This window comes from Anneissia japonica, unplaced genomic scaffold, assembly GCF_011630105.1.
Source record: "Anneissia japonica isolate Jap-2015-1 unplaced genomic scaffold, ASM1163010v1 scaffold750_len1593409_cov174, whole genome shotgun sequence".
Classification (NCBI taxonomy): Eukaryota; Metazoa; Echinodermata; class Crinoidea; order Comatulida; family Comatulidae; genus Anneissia; species Anneissia japonica.
The window spans coordinates 1,238,599-1,252,016 of NW_022756705.1; the positions used below are offsets into that span (position 1 = coordinate 1,238,599).

General features: G+C 35.2%; 1 protein-coding gene across 3 annotated transcripts in view; it reads right to left on the reverse strand.

Moving 5' to 3' along the window:
* Nucleotides 1-1,754: 1,754 nt before the first annotated feature.
* The window catches only part of LOC117124397, a 26,397-nt gene continuing 14,733 nt past the window's right edge, over nucleotides 1,755-13,418 (reverse strand). For all 3 annotated transcript variants that reach the window (XM_033270627.1, XM_033270628.1, XM_033270630.1), the window contains 7 exons: nucleotides 13,168-13,357; nucleotides 11,320-11,390; nucleotides 6,575-6,850; nucleotides 6,246-6,329; nucleotides 5,191-5,542; nucleotides 3,971-4,125; nucleotides 1,755-2,007 (listed from right to left, as the gene is read on the reverse strand). In XM_033270627.1, coding sequence (XP_033126518.1) covers nucleotides 1,807-2,007; nucleotides 3,971-4,125; nucleotides 5,191-5,542; nucleotides 6,246-6,329; nucleotides 6,575-6,850; nucleotides 11,320-11,390; nucleotides 13,168-13,357 — 1,329 coding nt within the window. In that variant the 3' untranslated portion in view covers nucleotides 1,755-1,806. The remainder of the gene's footprint in view (nucleotides 2,008-3,970; nucleotides 4,126-5,190; nucleotides 5,543-6,245; nucleotides 6,330-6,574; nucleotides 6,851-11,319; nucleotides 11,391-13,167; nucleotides 13,358-13,418) is intronic.

A 13,418-nucleotide genomic window follows, 5' to 3' on the forward strand; every position in this document is an offset into this window, starting at 1 on the left:
ATGACGATAGTAATAATTGATAATAATATTAATAGCAATAAAAAGTGAAGAAAATTGTGCTAAATGCGAAAAAAAAAGTTGTGATTTGTTGATCATACTATAGTATATATAGTTAAAGCTTAGTAAGCTATAATTAGGCCTAAGTTTTCCTGGATATTAAGGAGATTCCTGATAAAAGATCATGAGAAATTTGTTGGCGTTTCATTTTTGACTATAATGGTAATGTGATGATGATGAATTTTACTATATAAAAGTGTCATTTCCAGCCATCTTGAGTGGTACTATTTCCTCAAATTTTCTCACCTCAGCCCCAGCCATGGTGGGGCTGAGGTGGTTGTGAAATCACGTTTTTGAAGTAGGCCTATGTAAAGTACATACTCAAAGACAATGTTTTTAAGCTTTGTTTTCTATGGAATACACACACACATTAACTCTATGGTTGTCAAAAATCCATGATAAAAGATCATGAGAATTTTATTTGGCGCTTCATTTTGACTAATGGTGATGTGATGATAATGAATTTTACTAAAAGTGTCATTTCTGGCCATCTAGAGATATTATTTCCTCAAATTTTCTCACCTCAGCTCCAACCATTGTGGGGCTGAGGTGGGTGTCGACTCACAAAATGCCCTCCCCCTCCACCTTTCAAAACAGATCTGTGCCCTTCCCTGGGTATGACATTCGAACTCGAACTCCATCGAATCGTCGGCTCCTGATGTATGTCTTAGTGACTGCTGTTTGTTTTTAGGATGTGATCTGGTTTTTCATGTACATTTTCTGTGATTATGACTATTCTGGATAAAGAATGTTTGAGCAGATGTGGATTCAAAGGCCCCCCCACCCTTCATATTTTTATGGAAAAGAAAGAAAAAAAATATCCAAATTGAAGTGCGGGAGTGTAATTTCCGGCCATCTAAAGATGCCCTAATCATAAATTTTCTTACCTCAGCCCCAACCATGGTGGGGCTGAGGTGGGTGGTTCCTCGGTCTGTGAAAGTCCCTCCCTGGTTCATCTCTCTTTCGAATTCCTGAATCTGCCACTGTTGATTTATTATATAATTATTTTTATTTATTATGCGTATATTGCAATTTTCACTTTATCCTCTCAAACAGTCCTAAGAACGTTCAGAGTGCGCTACCTGTACTTCACAGGGGAATTCGCCCCCTTGACCCCGTCGGGGTCATACGTGATTCGCATAACGGCTCCCCCCCCTTTCAAAATCCTGGCTACGTCCCTGGCGTCTTTGGCAAAGCACTTGTCTCTAGTTAAAGGTATGGGTACCTGGTAGGATGTTGGGGCATTGAATGTACTACTTTAGAGGCTGAATATGTGCACGACTAGAGAGCATAGAAGGTTGCACTTTGTGGCAATTTTGCCATTCAACGACTAGGAGCCGGCTAGTGCTGAGGTGAAAAGTATTATTTCCTATCTAAACACACTATCAAATTAGCTGTCTTAAAATATTGCAATTAACATTTTTCCCCAGATTTATCGCGACTCCGCAATGGCTACTGTAGGTGAAGGCCCACTCTCTGTCTCGCCCCTTTGAAGTACGTAGTAGTAAAAAGTAGCTATATTCAACAGTTAGCCAAGAGTAAATTAATAAAAAACACTTTTAATTAGCAGAGTTAGAGGTTATAATACATATTTAACTTGCTCACCGAAACCACCAATATTTATGTATTTTAATATGTATGTGCAGTCATGTCTGTATGAGTTGGTCATGTCAGATAAATCTGCTAACAATAGCATTTTTAGACAGAAAATTGAAAAAAAAAAAGTGTAGCCTTGCTCCACCTTATATCTTATCTTATAAAATTGTTTGTGTTACCATTTTTTCCAGCATAACTTCTGTTAAAACCGTCTTTGTTGATAGACACCACAGTGTCCTCTCCAGTCCCATGGTACAGCAATCTTTCAACATTCCTTCCTGGCATAGTGTTCTCAATCGCCTCTTTCTTTGCAGCAAATTGTTTCCACAGCTCATGATTCTGGATGCGAAATATCTATCAAATAATTGATTTCAAAGTTCTTTAAAAAACCCAAGGTATCACGTTATTAAATTTGGTAAAAAGAAACACTTTAGTGACCAATATAGTAAAACCAGAACAATATTAAATGATTGTTAATACCATTTAGTCCAATTTCACAACTGTTGTAAAAAGCTATGTAATTTTTAGAAATTATTTGTTTTAATTTTTAATTACTGTAGTTGTTTAGTAATACTGTAGTACTTCATAACAATACTGGTATATCATTGCCTTATACTTGCAGTAGCAGGAAAGGCATTGTTTTTGGTCTGATTTTTTTCTTCTTCAATTTAGTTTTTTCTGCCCTTTTGCACATGAATTTACTGCCCTGCACTTTGTCCAAGCACAATATACCAAGGATGTGCCTCCTAAAATTTAGTGACAATCTGAGTGGAGTGTGAATATAGGAACCATTTGAATATAAAAATAAAGGAAAACACCCCTCGCTAAATATTTTAAAAACAGATCAACTTATCTGAATGAAACTTTCAGCAAAGTTTAACCAAGTTACAAGGAAGACATTCCTAAATGTTGATGACAATTATGTTCGGGTTTGAATTTGAGGGTAATTTAAAGAACATATGGATTTAAGTGAAACTTTCTAGTTTATCATGGTCCAATAAAGAAAATGAAAACATTTTGGTGACAAATTGAAGGGTGTGAATATGAGGATCAGATATACCAAAAACTGATCAACTGATCTGAATAAAAAGTCTCTGAAAAGTTTAACTATGCTACAAGCAGCAAATTATTAAATTTTGGTGACGATCCAGAATTGGGTGTGAATGGAGCCATTCAACATATTTTAATATTAATAAACAGGTAATTAAACTTTTCTGAATTTTAAACCAGCTGCAGCTAGGGTAAAAACGCAAAATTACTGCGAAATGCATGAACAATTCTCGCTCTTAATCACTGAATTGCTATGATAAAGGTAGATGACAGCGGCGTAGCTAGATGACATTAGGCCCCAATGCAAGATTACATATCAGGCCAAAGGACTGCAGGGCTAAGTTATTGCTACTGGGAGCTGTCATGGAATCTCCGAAAGCTCCCACGTCTTGAAGAATTAGGACCATGTATACTGATTCACATTTTCAGAAAAAATCATCGTAACATTATACTTATTACGATTGTAAGATTGTATTTTTTAAAATTTTGGAACATTTAGGTGAAGTGGGAAGGCTGAGCCGCCTGGTCCACCTTAAATCCTCCACCGATAATGATAACATTTGTAACTATTTCAAGAAGGGCCATGCAGTCTCGGAAACTAATCAAGAAAATGGGTGCCACCTAAAACTTCATACTGTGTTTTTATTATCATTCTATTACTACCTCCGCCAAGGAGGTTATATTTTCATCGATTTTCTTATTTTTACAGTGTGTGTGTGCATGTTTGTTAGCAGCCTCCTGTCTACAGTTTTAGGTGTACAGCATTTAAAGGGAAGTCAATAACTAGATATCTGAAAAACTGATCAATGGATCTGAATTAACCTTTCTGGAAGGGGTCATAATTGTCCCACAGAAATTTTTGTGACAAACCAGAGCAGGATGTGGATGTGGGGACCTTTAAAGTGGAACATCTGTTTTCAAGAAGAATCGATGCGTGGGAAATTTTAATTCTAACAATTCTCATTAGGGAATGAGGAAAAAGCAGATATAATAACTGGAGTAAAAATTATTAATATTATTACTATGATTCCAATCTTTAATAAGGGATACTAAAATTCCTTATTACCATCATTATCTCCACCATCATAATTTGTTACAAATAGCAGTTCGATAAACTAAAAATTTATATTCATTCATTTTAATACCATTCAACAGAGTTGATAATAAAATTTACAAAAAATGTTGGCAAAAAAATTATGCATTTTTTGACATTTTCAGAATTATTTATAGCAAAAATGTTTCAAAAAAACTAAAATTTATTGCACACCTTAATTGCGCACTGGGCATGAATGCCTCCTTTAGCAAGTGATTCCTGAAATGCAGTACCAATGTAAGTATACTCCTTGCTATCCGGGTTCACTGGTACTACAAGCTTACCTCCTGCTTTCATTGGTTCCCAATAATCAGGTAGTTTTTTCAGCTCTGTTGGTACACATACAATCATACATACATATATTCAGATATAAGAAGTAATGAAATACTGGTAGAAATGGTGCTCAAATTAAGGAATACTGTAATGATGGAATGGTCTTAGGAGTTGCTAATTAGGAATTTCTTCCTTGGGCAAGCAAAATGCACTCCTGAAGCCTCCCCACCAGGTCTACATTTATTATTAATAATTTTATTTTTTTTTATTCATAGTTAAGATTACAAACTGATAACTCCTCTCTCGACTTCTGTTTTGCGCCATAAACATCTTTGATGGATACTGGCACATTATAAATGTTCACTATATAATATTGGCTATTAATATATTAATGGGCTGCCCAAAATGATGTTTACCTCATTGTTCCTTTATTATATCGAGCACTTTTTCTATCCTTGAATATTTATATGTATATTTCACAGTGCTATTTAACAACAGTAATTCCATGTTACTTCATATTATATATTTATATAATAGAGTATACAATAGTACTGTAACATTGTTAAATTTACATCAATACATTAAGTGTTAGTGTAAGTGTTACATTAACTGGTGTGCTCTAATAATTGTATGTGATTATTTTTTCATTTAATAACGGTTCTTTATTTCAAAGCTCCACAATCTCAAAAATCTAGGGGCAGACTTTCATTGAAAATATATTACAACTAGAACCATATATGAAAATGAAACTCTTCTAGCTTTCAACCATCGATTTCAGCCCTTCATCATTTTGATTCATTGTGATGTCATACTACCGTGACCTAAATATGGGTATATCACATTTATTTGTCACATAAAATTTCATAGTGTGTACAGAGCTTAATGCATTGATTATATAGTTGCAACATTATAGAACACTCCAGTTAATTCAATGACAGATAATAATGTGAAGGCCAGGGCGGATTGCGATAAGCTGTCTTTAGACAGCTACTAATCGTGACGTCACCCCCCTCTAAATCAGCCCCTGTTTGGTTGTCATCCTGATTATTGGCATGTACTGTTATCATCATTGATATTAGGATTAAAAACATTCAGTAGTTTAAACTATTAACTCACTGTACCTTTGATTTCCCATCGAACAACATTAACTACTTCTTTCGTGTCTAATTGAGTTGCCGTCATCTTCTGAAAATTGATATCAAAAGATAGAACTTTTTGGGGTTGGGGAATTTCCATTGTAAAACCAATTCCTTTTCTGTGATGTTTTTCAAGATTTACTATAGCATTATCTTCAAAGAGTTTCAAGCAATCTTTTTCTTCTCTGTACCATTTCACTTCATTCAAGATGCTTTCCTGCTCCCTTATTTCCATAAGAACTGTCTGGACATCTTTCGACACAGCTCTCACTTGACTTTTATTTCCTTCCAGTTGAATTTCAGAATCCTCCATTCCTATTTTGAAGTTCACATGAACCTGAAAAAAAAAAAGTTTATTCATAAGGTATGCACATCGTTTCACCTATCCAGGTAATGACAGATCACTAAATATTTTTTCTCTAGTTAAGCATTAGCACATTTGTTGTCAAAATGTGTAATGATCACTCCATAAAAGTAAATAATTTATGTATAGTATTATAAATTTATATGACAGGAACAAAGAAATGTCTAATATTTGTATGATATTTGTGTCTAATATTTGAAAAATATGTCCAATATATATAATATTTATTTATTAAATAATTTATGTATAGTAAAATAAACATAAAGGTAAATAATCTATGTATAGTATTATATATTGTATGATAGAGAACAAAGTAATGTCTAATATTTGTATGATCGGGTAGGATACTTTGAAGTGCTAAACAATAATGCCATCAAGATGTATCAGAAAAAATTATAGAAGAAATGATGTATTTCCAAAGAGAACACAAGCAACACCACTGTAAGTGTTGATTAACAGGTGAGTAAACTACCTTTGCTCATGTTGGTAGAAAAAATTGAATATTCAATACAACAGTTATGTATTGGTGTTTCATAAACTGACAAAAGGTTTTAATTAGAACAAATAATGTTATACAAAAAGAATGTATATAAGGTGAAAATTGAGACATCCTTTCTTTTTGACACTTTTAAGTTGGGTAAAGAGTGCTGAGCACTTACATCATCATTGGCCTTACCTGGTTCTTCAATCCACAAACTGCTATTTTGAAGCATTTGTCATCATCAAACCATTTACACAAAGCATTTTCTACAGGTAAAATCTGAATAAAATTTTATTTTGAATAAATATATTACCGGTAATATTAATATCCTTTCACCAAGCTAGAAACAATGCCATTGACTTGGCTTTCTAGCCATGCCCCATTCTCATGCACAGACTGTGAATACTGGCTTTTGTATTTCTTTTTGACACATAATACAGAGTTTAATTGTTTAGTTTTCCATCAATCAGCAGCTAGTCTCACTACCCAGAAAAAATATACAAAAGTATTTCTGTTTGTCCTACCATGCAAGTTTGTCCTTCCTCCTTAAGCTCCTCTTTTTTTCTTTCCGTTTTCCCAAACCACCCACTGTAACTGTTAAGCAATCCTTTTATTCTATCAGACACATACTTATATACTTTAAAAACATCATCATCTTCCTTTAACATGAGTTTCCGCCCATCTTTTAAAAATCTTCCTTTAACATCAAGGGCACTAAAGATGTGATCCTTTAGAGTTGGTTCAAGTTGAATAACTTCTTTATCAAGCTGCAAAATAAATGTCTTCATTTGATGGCATACCTGTCAAGACAATTTATGAGAATATATCTTAGTAAAATTTTTCTTAAAAATATCAAATCATTAATTTGATACTATTTTAAAGAATTTATAAAGAAATACCATAAATATAAACTGCCTGCAATAATACTACTAAAATTAAAACATTGTTATCGTAAGAAATCCAAAATAGTGTTATCTGTAGTTTATTAGTAAATACTATTAACATTAATTTCCAATTTTTTTGATAAGGGTAGAATAATTTATAATTTAAAGCATAATTGATGGACAGGCACTTAGTAGCTCATTTAGTACACTGAACCTCTGATTTTAAGTTCTTATCTAACAAAAATTGGTCCTTCCTGGTTCTTTTCTAACCAAAAACTGGGCGAAGAGGGTTTCAAACTAGCACTTTAATTGCTCAAGAAGAAAAACAAGCATGAATAAAGTGGCTTGCTTATTCTTTAATGTTTATGTATATCTCATTACTCTGTTTGCTTTTATCCTGAATTATGATTTTTCATATTTAATTTCAATATTTATTTTTCTTATTTTAGGTATGCCGAACTCTACCTCTTAGCGAGAGGTATAACATTCTTCTTTCCATTGCTGGTTGGGTTGTTATTAGTTTCTGTTCCATATCCTTCATTGTTGACCATGTTTCTGCTCCATATGTGATTTTTGTCAGAATACACTGGTTGAAAACTCTTCTCATTAGTGACATTGGTATGTTCCTATTTGTCAAAATATTTTTATACATTCCCTAGCATCTCCATCCTTCTTTCACTCCAATTTTGATTTCTTCCTCTTGAGTTGTTATCCATGTTCAATGTCTGTCCTAGGTATTTGTATTTATCCACTTTCTCTATTTGTTGATTTTCTATTGTGATTTTTTCATCTGTTGTAAAGTTTTCATGTATTTTGTTTTTCCTTTATGCATCTTCAGACCAACCTTTTGACTTTCCTTGTTCAGATTCTTTAGTTGTTCTTCCATGTCTCTCACTGATGATGTTGTTAAGGCGACATCATTACCATACTGTTTGCAATTGAGAACTACTGTAGACCAAAATCCTCTCTGAGCCAATCTGCCAAGAATGACTGAATATCCTAACATTTTGGTTAGGGAAATAGGTTTCATCGACTGATTTGGGCTTCCTGACTTTGGGGACAGGAATTATGGATATGTCTTCCACACAGAGGGAAAGTTTCCTTCCTCAAGGCAAATATTGAAAATGGAGCATACAGCAGAGGCTATGCAATTTTAAAAGAGAAAAGCTTGAGTTTGGCTGGAATGTCTTCTGGATGCCCAGCTTCTGTGACGTTGAGTTCATTGAGGATTCTCCAAATCTCTCCATAGGCACTGAAAACATGTATTTGTAATATGCTCATTAGTTCAGCCTGCTCCTCAATAGACCCATAATTATTGAAATTAAAACTTTCTGGTGGCGACAGAGGGGGCTAGGGGGCTATAGCCCTCCTGCCACCATATCGTTTGTGTTAACTTTTCATCACAACAACAACCACAATAACAAGAATAATAATTCGATGAGACTAATTAAAAATAATTTGCGTTCTGTTATGACAAATGTTCATTTAGAAAGCCTCATGATGGTTGGAATACATCGTGATAGGTGAAGCAACCTCGACCATGACAACGTGCAGGGCTCAATTTAGTACTAGCCCGGCGTACAATGTCTAGTAAAAACCGCTCCGGGCTAGCCTATTTACTCCTTATGTTGCCCGGTTGTCTAGTAGAGAACTAGCAAGAAAAACATTTTCTTTTAAAAAAAAAAGCGGAACTTTCGGGACAATCCCTGCACAGGTGGTACCGCAGCCCAGAGAGTACACTCTAGCTAGCTTTCTGTTCTCCACATACGTGAGTGTTTAATTATTAAGATGATCCCCAAGTCATTCACCAACCACTACTATCTTTCAATAGAAGATCGTCTGATCGTTCGATCTGGTTAATTTAGGTAGTTAGAACATTTAATTTAATGTACTACCTTCATATTCATATTATTTTCTCATAATGATATTTTTAAAATGTTCAACTTTTAATAATTAAGTACTTCAATGCTATAGGTAGGCTAGGCTAGGCTAGGCCCTAGGTCTTGTCTAGGCCTAAGTAGCCTAGCCCAGCCTAAGCAAGATTTATTGCCATTGGGGGTGAGTGACTTGAGACCTAAAGATTTAACAGATGCATTGATTTGATTGATTTTTGAGCCCTTTGTTAAATACTAGAAAGCCAAAGTTATAACCAGGGAGATGTAAAACATGCTCATCTGTCCCTGTTTAATATAACCAGAGTCGATTTTGCAGCATGGGTGATTTTTTTTTATTTATTTATTCAACAATATTTTGAGAGGGTAGCTACAAACAGCAATGCTACAGAAATTATGAAATTGCAAATCAAACTTCAAATCTAATTGTCGCTAATAAATATTTTGAAACAAAATTTTATCCTGTCTGTGGGCTAGTAAAATATTCTGTGGGCTAGTAAAATCTCTAGTAAACTAGCCCAGTGGGCTAGTTACCAAAAAAAGTTAGGGCAAGCCCTGACGTGGTTGACAGATTTCATGCAAAATTTCCAAAATATAGAATTTCACTTTCAAGAATGAGGATTTGAAAATAAATTAGATGGTTACATTGCATACTCTTTGTTTTTTGCTTTATTCAAAATGTTTTGGTTTTGGAAGCTGGTTTCAACATTAGAAAGCATAGTCTACATGAAGTCATATTATAGTAACTCAATGCCTATCAAATAAGTAATAAAAATTCGCCATAATTCATCAAATATCTGTGGCTTCCACTAGCTCCACTAGCCCTGGTGCTCCCAGGTCCTGGCGCCACAACTGATTAGAAGGACTTTAAGTATTTGAATTTATAACACCATCAATGTCTCATACTACTTCTGGCACTTACTAATACACTAAAGCCTATCTTAACAATGATTAACAGGATTTCTCGGGTATGTGTACCTCACTACAGTATTTTGTTTATTGAATAATAGGGTAATGGAGGACGCCATTCTAATACCCTCTGGAATGCCAACCAGGTAACTTACATTGTAAAATCTACATAATAATACTAAATTTTGCTGTTTTCGCTATTCTGTAGAAACCGAAGAGCTTAAAAACATATTTTTTAGGGTATTAGACTAAAAAAGGTAAAGGTAGAAGAATAACCCATAATTTGCAGCGCCATTGTGCTGAATTGCGTATGGGCATGGTCCGTGACTACTTAGCAGCTGTAAAGAGGCGCTTCTTGGTAGGTACATGTTCACATCATTTCACAACGACAGGGGCTGAAATGAACCTTAACATCGGGGTAACCCCCCTACTCTTCCGAAAGATGCAATGGGTTCTTTAAAGTGCACACGAGCCAGATGTATACACTGGACCTCCATTTTAAGTCCTTATCTGAGAAGACTTGGTTCTACCAACCGAACCATGGGCGAGGAGCAGCTTGATCAACCAGCGCCGATGTTAAAGGCTGTAGCTAGCGGCGCCCCTGCCTTACCGCTTGGCCACTCGACTCCGCTATGCTATGTGGAGAAGAGAAGAAATTAAAAGGTGTCAGTTTTCCAGGTGGGGGGGGGAGGGTGTTGTGAGGTGTTATACTCTCAGATAGGGAATTTGGTCACTAGATTTGGCGTTCCCTACCTACTACATAACAGGGGCAGATGCAGATCGTTTCCAGGGTAGCGCGAGATTGAATCCCAGCGATTTATAGACCTATCTCTTAAACTCAGTGATATCACATTTGTGGGTAGCGATTTATTTGGTGTCACAGAGCTTGGGGGTAAATCCCTCCACCCGCAAGCTGGATCTGCCACTTATTTACCTAACAAAGAATGTTGTAACACACAAAATGTGAAAAAACCCAAAGATCCTACTAGAAATCCAAAATTTTCCTACACGTTTTTCACTTACATGTAGTGAGTGAGATATTTGTGTCGTCCACACATTTAGTGGATAGCAACCAGTGTATGACGTCATAAATGATGACGTATTCATCACACTCACTGTACGTGTTTGAGTGCAAAACCTCCTTATTAGCCAGTGTTTACATACCTCAAGCCTAGCCTAGCCATATTCCTAGCACTAATCATTACCTAATTTGTAAAAGGAATAAAAGTGAGCCCAGGGATGTAGTTATGGTGGGCAGGGCCTACCAGCCTTGAAGTTTGCCAACCAGTCTAAAGCTAATTTCATGGCCCTCCACCCACCCTTATTAACCCAATTTTCCATCCTTAAAATCCACTCATAATATTTAAAGTTTACCAATGCTATGACCCACCCACCCTTAAAATGTCTAGCACTATAAGAGACAGATGACGTCATAAATGATGACGTATTCATCACACTCACTGTACGTGTTTGAGTGCAAAACCTCCTTATTAGCATTTAAAAAAAATGTTAGAAAGAGAATATTCATAGTTGCTGATTAATAATTATATTTTTTTACACTAGTGAACTAAAAAAAAAACTTACTTTAAAAGGATATATTTGGAGATTATGTCCGTTATAAGATATCTTCTTGGTTAATATCAAATAGCTTGCCACTAAATTATTTAAAAAACACAAGTAAAAATAAAAATATGTTATTCAAAGGTAATCAAATACAGTGTAGGCTCTGAAAGGTTGGGATGTCAGCCACACCATTAACATAAAAGATATTAGTCAAATAAATGTTCGGAAGGTTAACCAATGGCATAGATGGATGATGACTGGCATACATTGACTGCAAAACAATTGTCGTTATGTTTACTGAAACAAAAAATAAGCTACCTTAACATCTCACAAGGAAAACTATTACGTTTACCAAAACAAATCGTACTACACTAGGACTGAGTTGGTAAGATATATTGAAGGGAATTATATTAAGCAATTAGAATAGCTGTGTATTATACACTAGTGAAAATTTATAATACGAAGGTTAATGCAAGAAAAAAAATCCTAAGGGCCTGCAAGTCCTGAATGATTTTTTGAATGCATTAACATAATCTAAGTATAATAAATTTCCCCTAGCAGGCCCGTAGCCAGCATGCTTCAAAGGGGGGGGGGGGGGGGGGGAAGAGGGGGGGAAGAGAGAATACAGTAATCACATTTTTGGTCAGTGCAGACAGGTAAAATGGTGTGAGGATTTCATCTAGGCTTTTGAATGGTCCTAGGCTAGACAAAGCCTGGGTCTAAATTTTGTTTCATGCATAGTCTAGATAGGCCTCAAATATTCCTATTAAATGTTCAGTTTCTTTAGTTTATTAGGGTCTATTCAGGGTTGTAGCTGTAGAAAACTAAGGGTGGGTGAGTGATAACATTGGTAAACTCAAAATAATAAGAGTGCATTTTAAAAAAGGGAAAGAGGGCCATAAAATTAGCTTCAGACTGAATGTCCAAATTTTGAAACTTAAGGTCCGTTTTTAGGACCACAGTGTGGAGTTGAAAGCTAGTGGCTTAAGGCGCCAAGGCATATACAGTACCTGGTTTTAAATGCAAATCTGAATTTTGCAAGGGAGTTAAGCTTAGTTTATATTTTTGTAGTGTTGACACTAAATGTTACAAGGCAATGAGAAAGTTGTGCAGTGAGATAAACATATAAGATATTCTCCGTGTGATGAAGTTATGACCGACAGAGCAAGTGGGAAGGCTGTCTCAGTTTGAACTACATCTAAAGTTTTCATTTATTGGTAATGATCAGCCGAGTCTACTTTGTTGTAACCCATACTGTAAAGTGTAAAGCATTGATTAAGTGAAACAACAGTTCATGTGGAGTAGAGTTGTCTAGCTAGGTGGTTAAGACGCTTGCTTTCTAATCCAAGGTCCTGGCTTCCAATTCATGGGGACAGCAGAAATTCTTCTCACAACTAAAAGCAACTCCACTCCCTAAGCCTCATAAAAGAGGCCTGGATTATAAACCATCTTCCATCCTGTAACTGGTGAGTTACTCGCTGTTGGGTGCAAATGAAAATTTTTAAAATTGTTAAAAATATGATAGTTGTACTGATAGGCTACAGAAAATTTCTGGCTGGTAGCATTATCCCCAGTTATGATATTGTTGATACCTTCATGATTATAATATACATTTTAGTAAAACACATGAATTGGTCTGTAGAGGAGAATTATAATATTAAATGTGCCAATGTAATAAACATAGTAAAGGTAGTTGACAGATAGGCCTATGTTCCTATTGTTTTCACTGTACAGTAGATATTAATTCTTCAGGAATTGTATGTTTATTGATACATTAATTGTTTCAGGGTTCGTTCCTGTGGTCAAGTATTTCTAAACAAAAATCTCATAAAAGACATCCAGATTTAATTTTGGTTTAAATGTATTTACCTGACCTTTCACAAAATATTGCTACTGCTGTGCCAATTGCATTTCCAAAGGGATACAAAATATATTCAACATCACCACCTCCATATATCTGTCTTTGCAGAATTATCTGCAATTTATCTCTAGTCCTTTCTTGACTTTCATGCTCTACAAATCCTGTCACAATTACACACTGAGATATGCTGAATGTCTTCTGTAGAAACAAATCAAACAAAAACCTATGGTACATGTAGCTGATCAGAGGACTTGCAGTA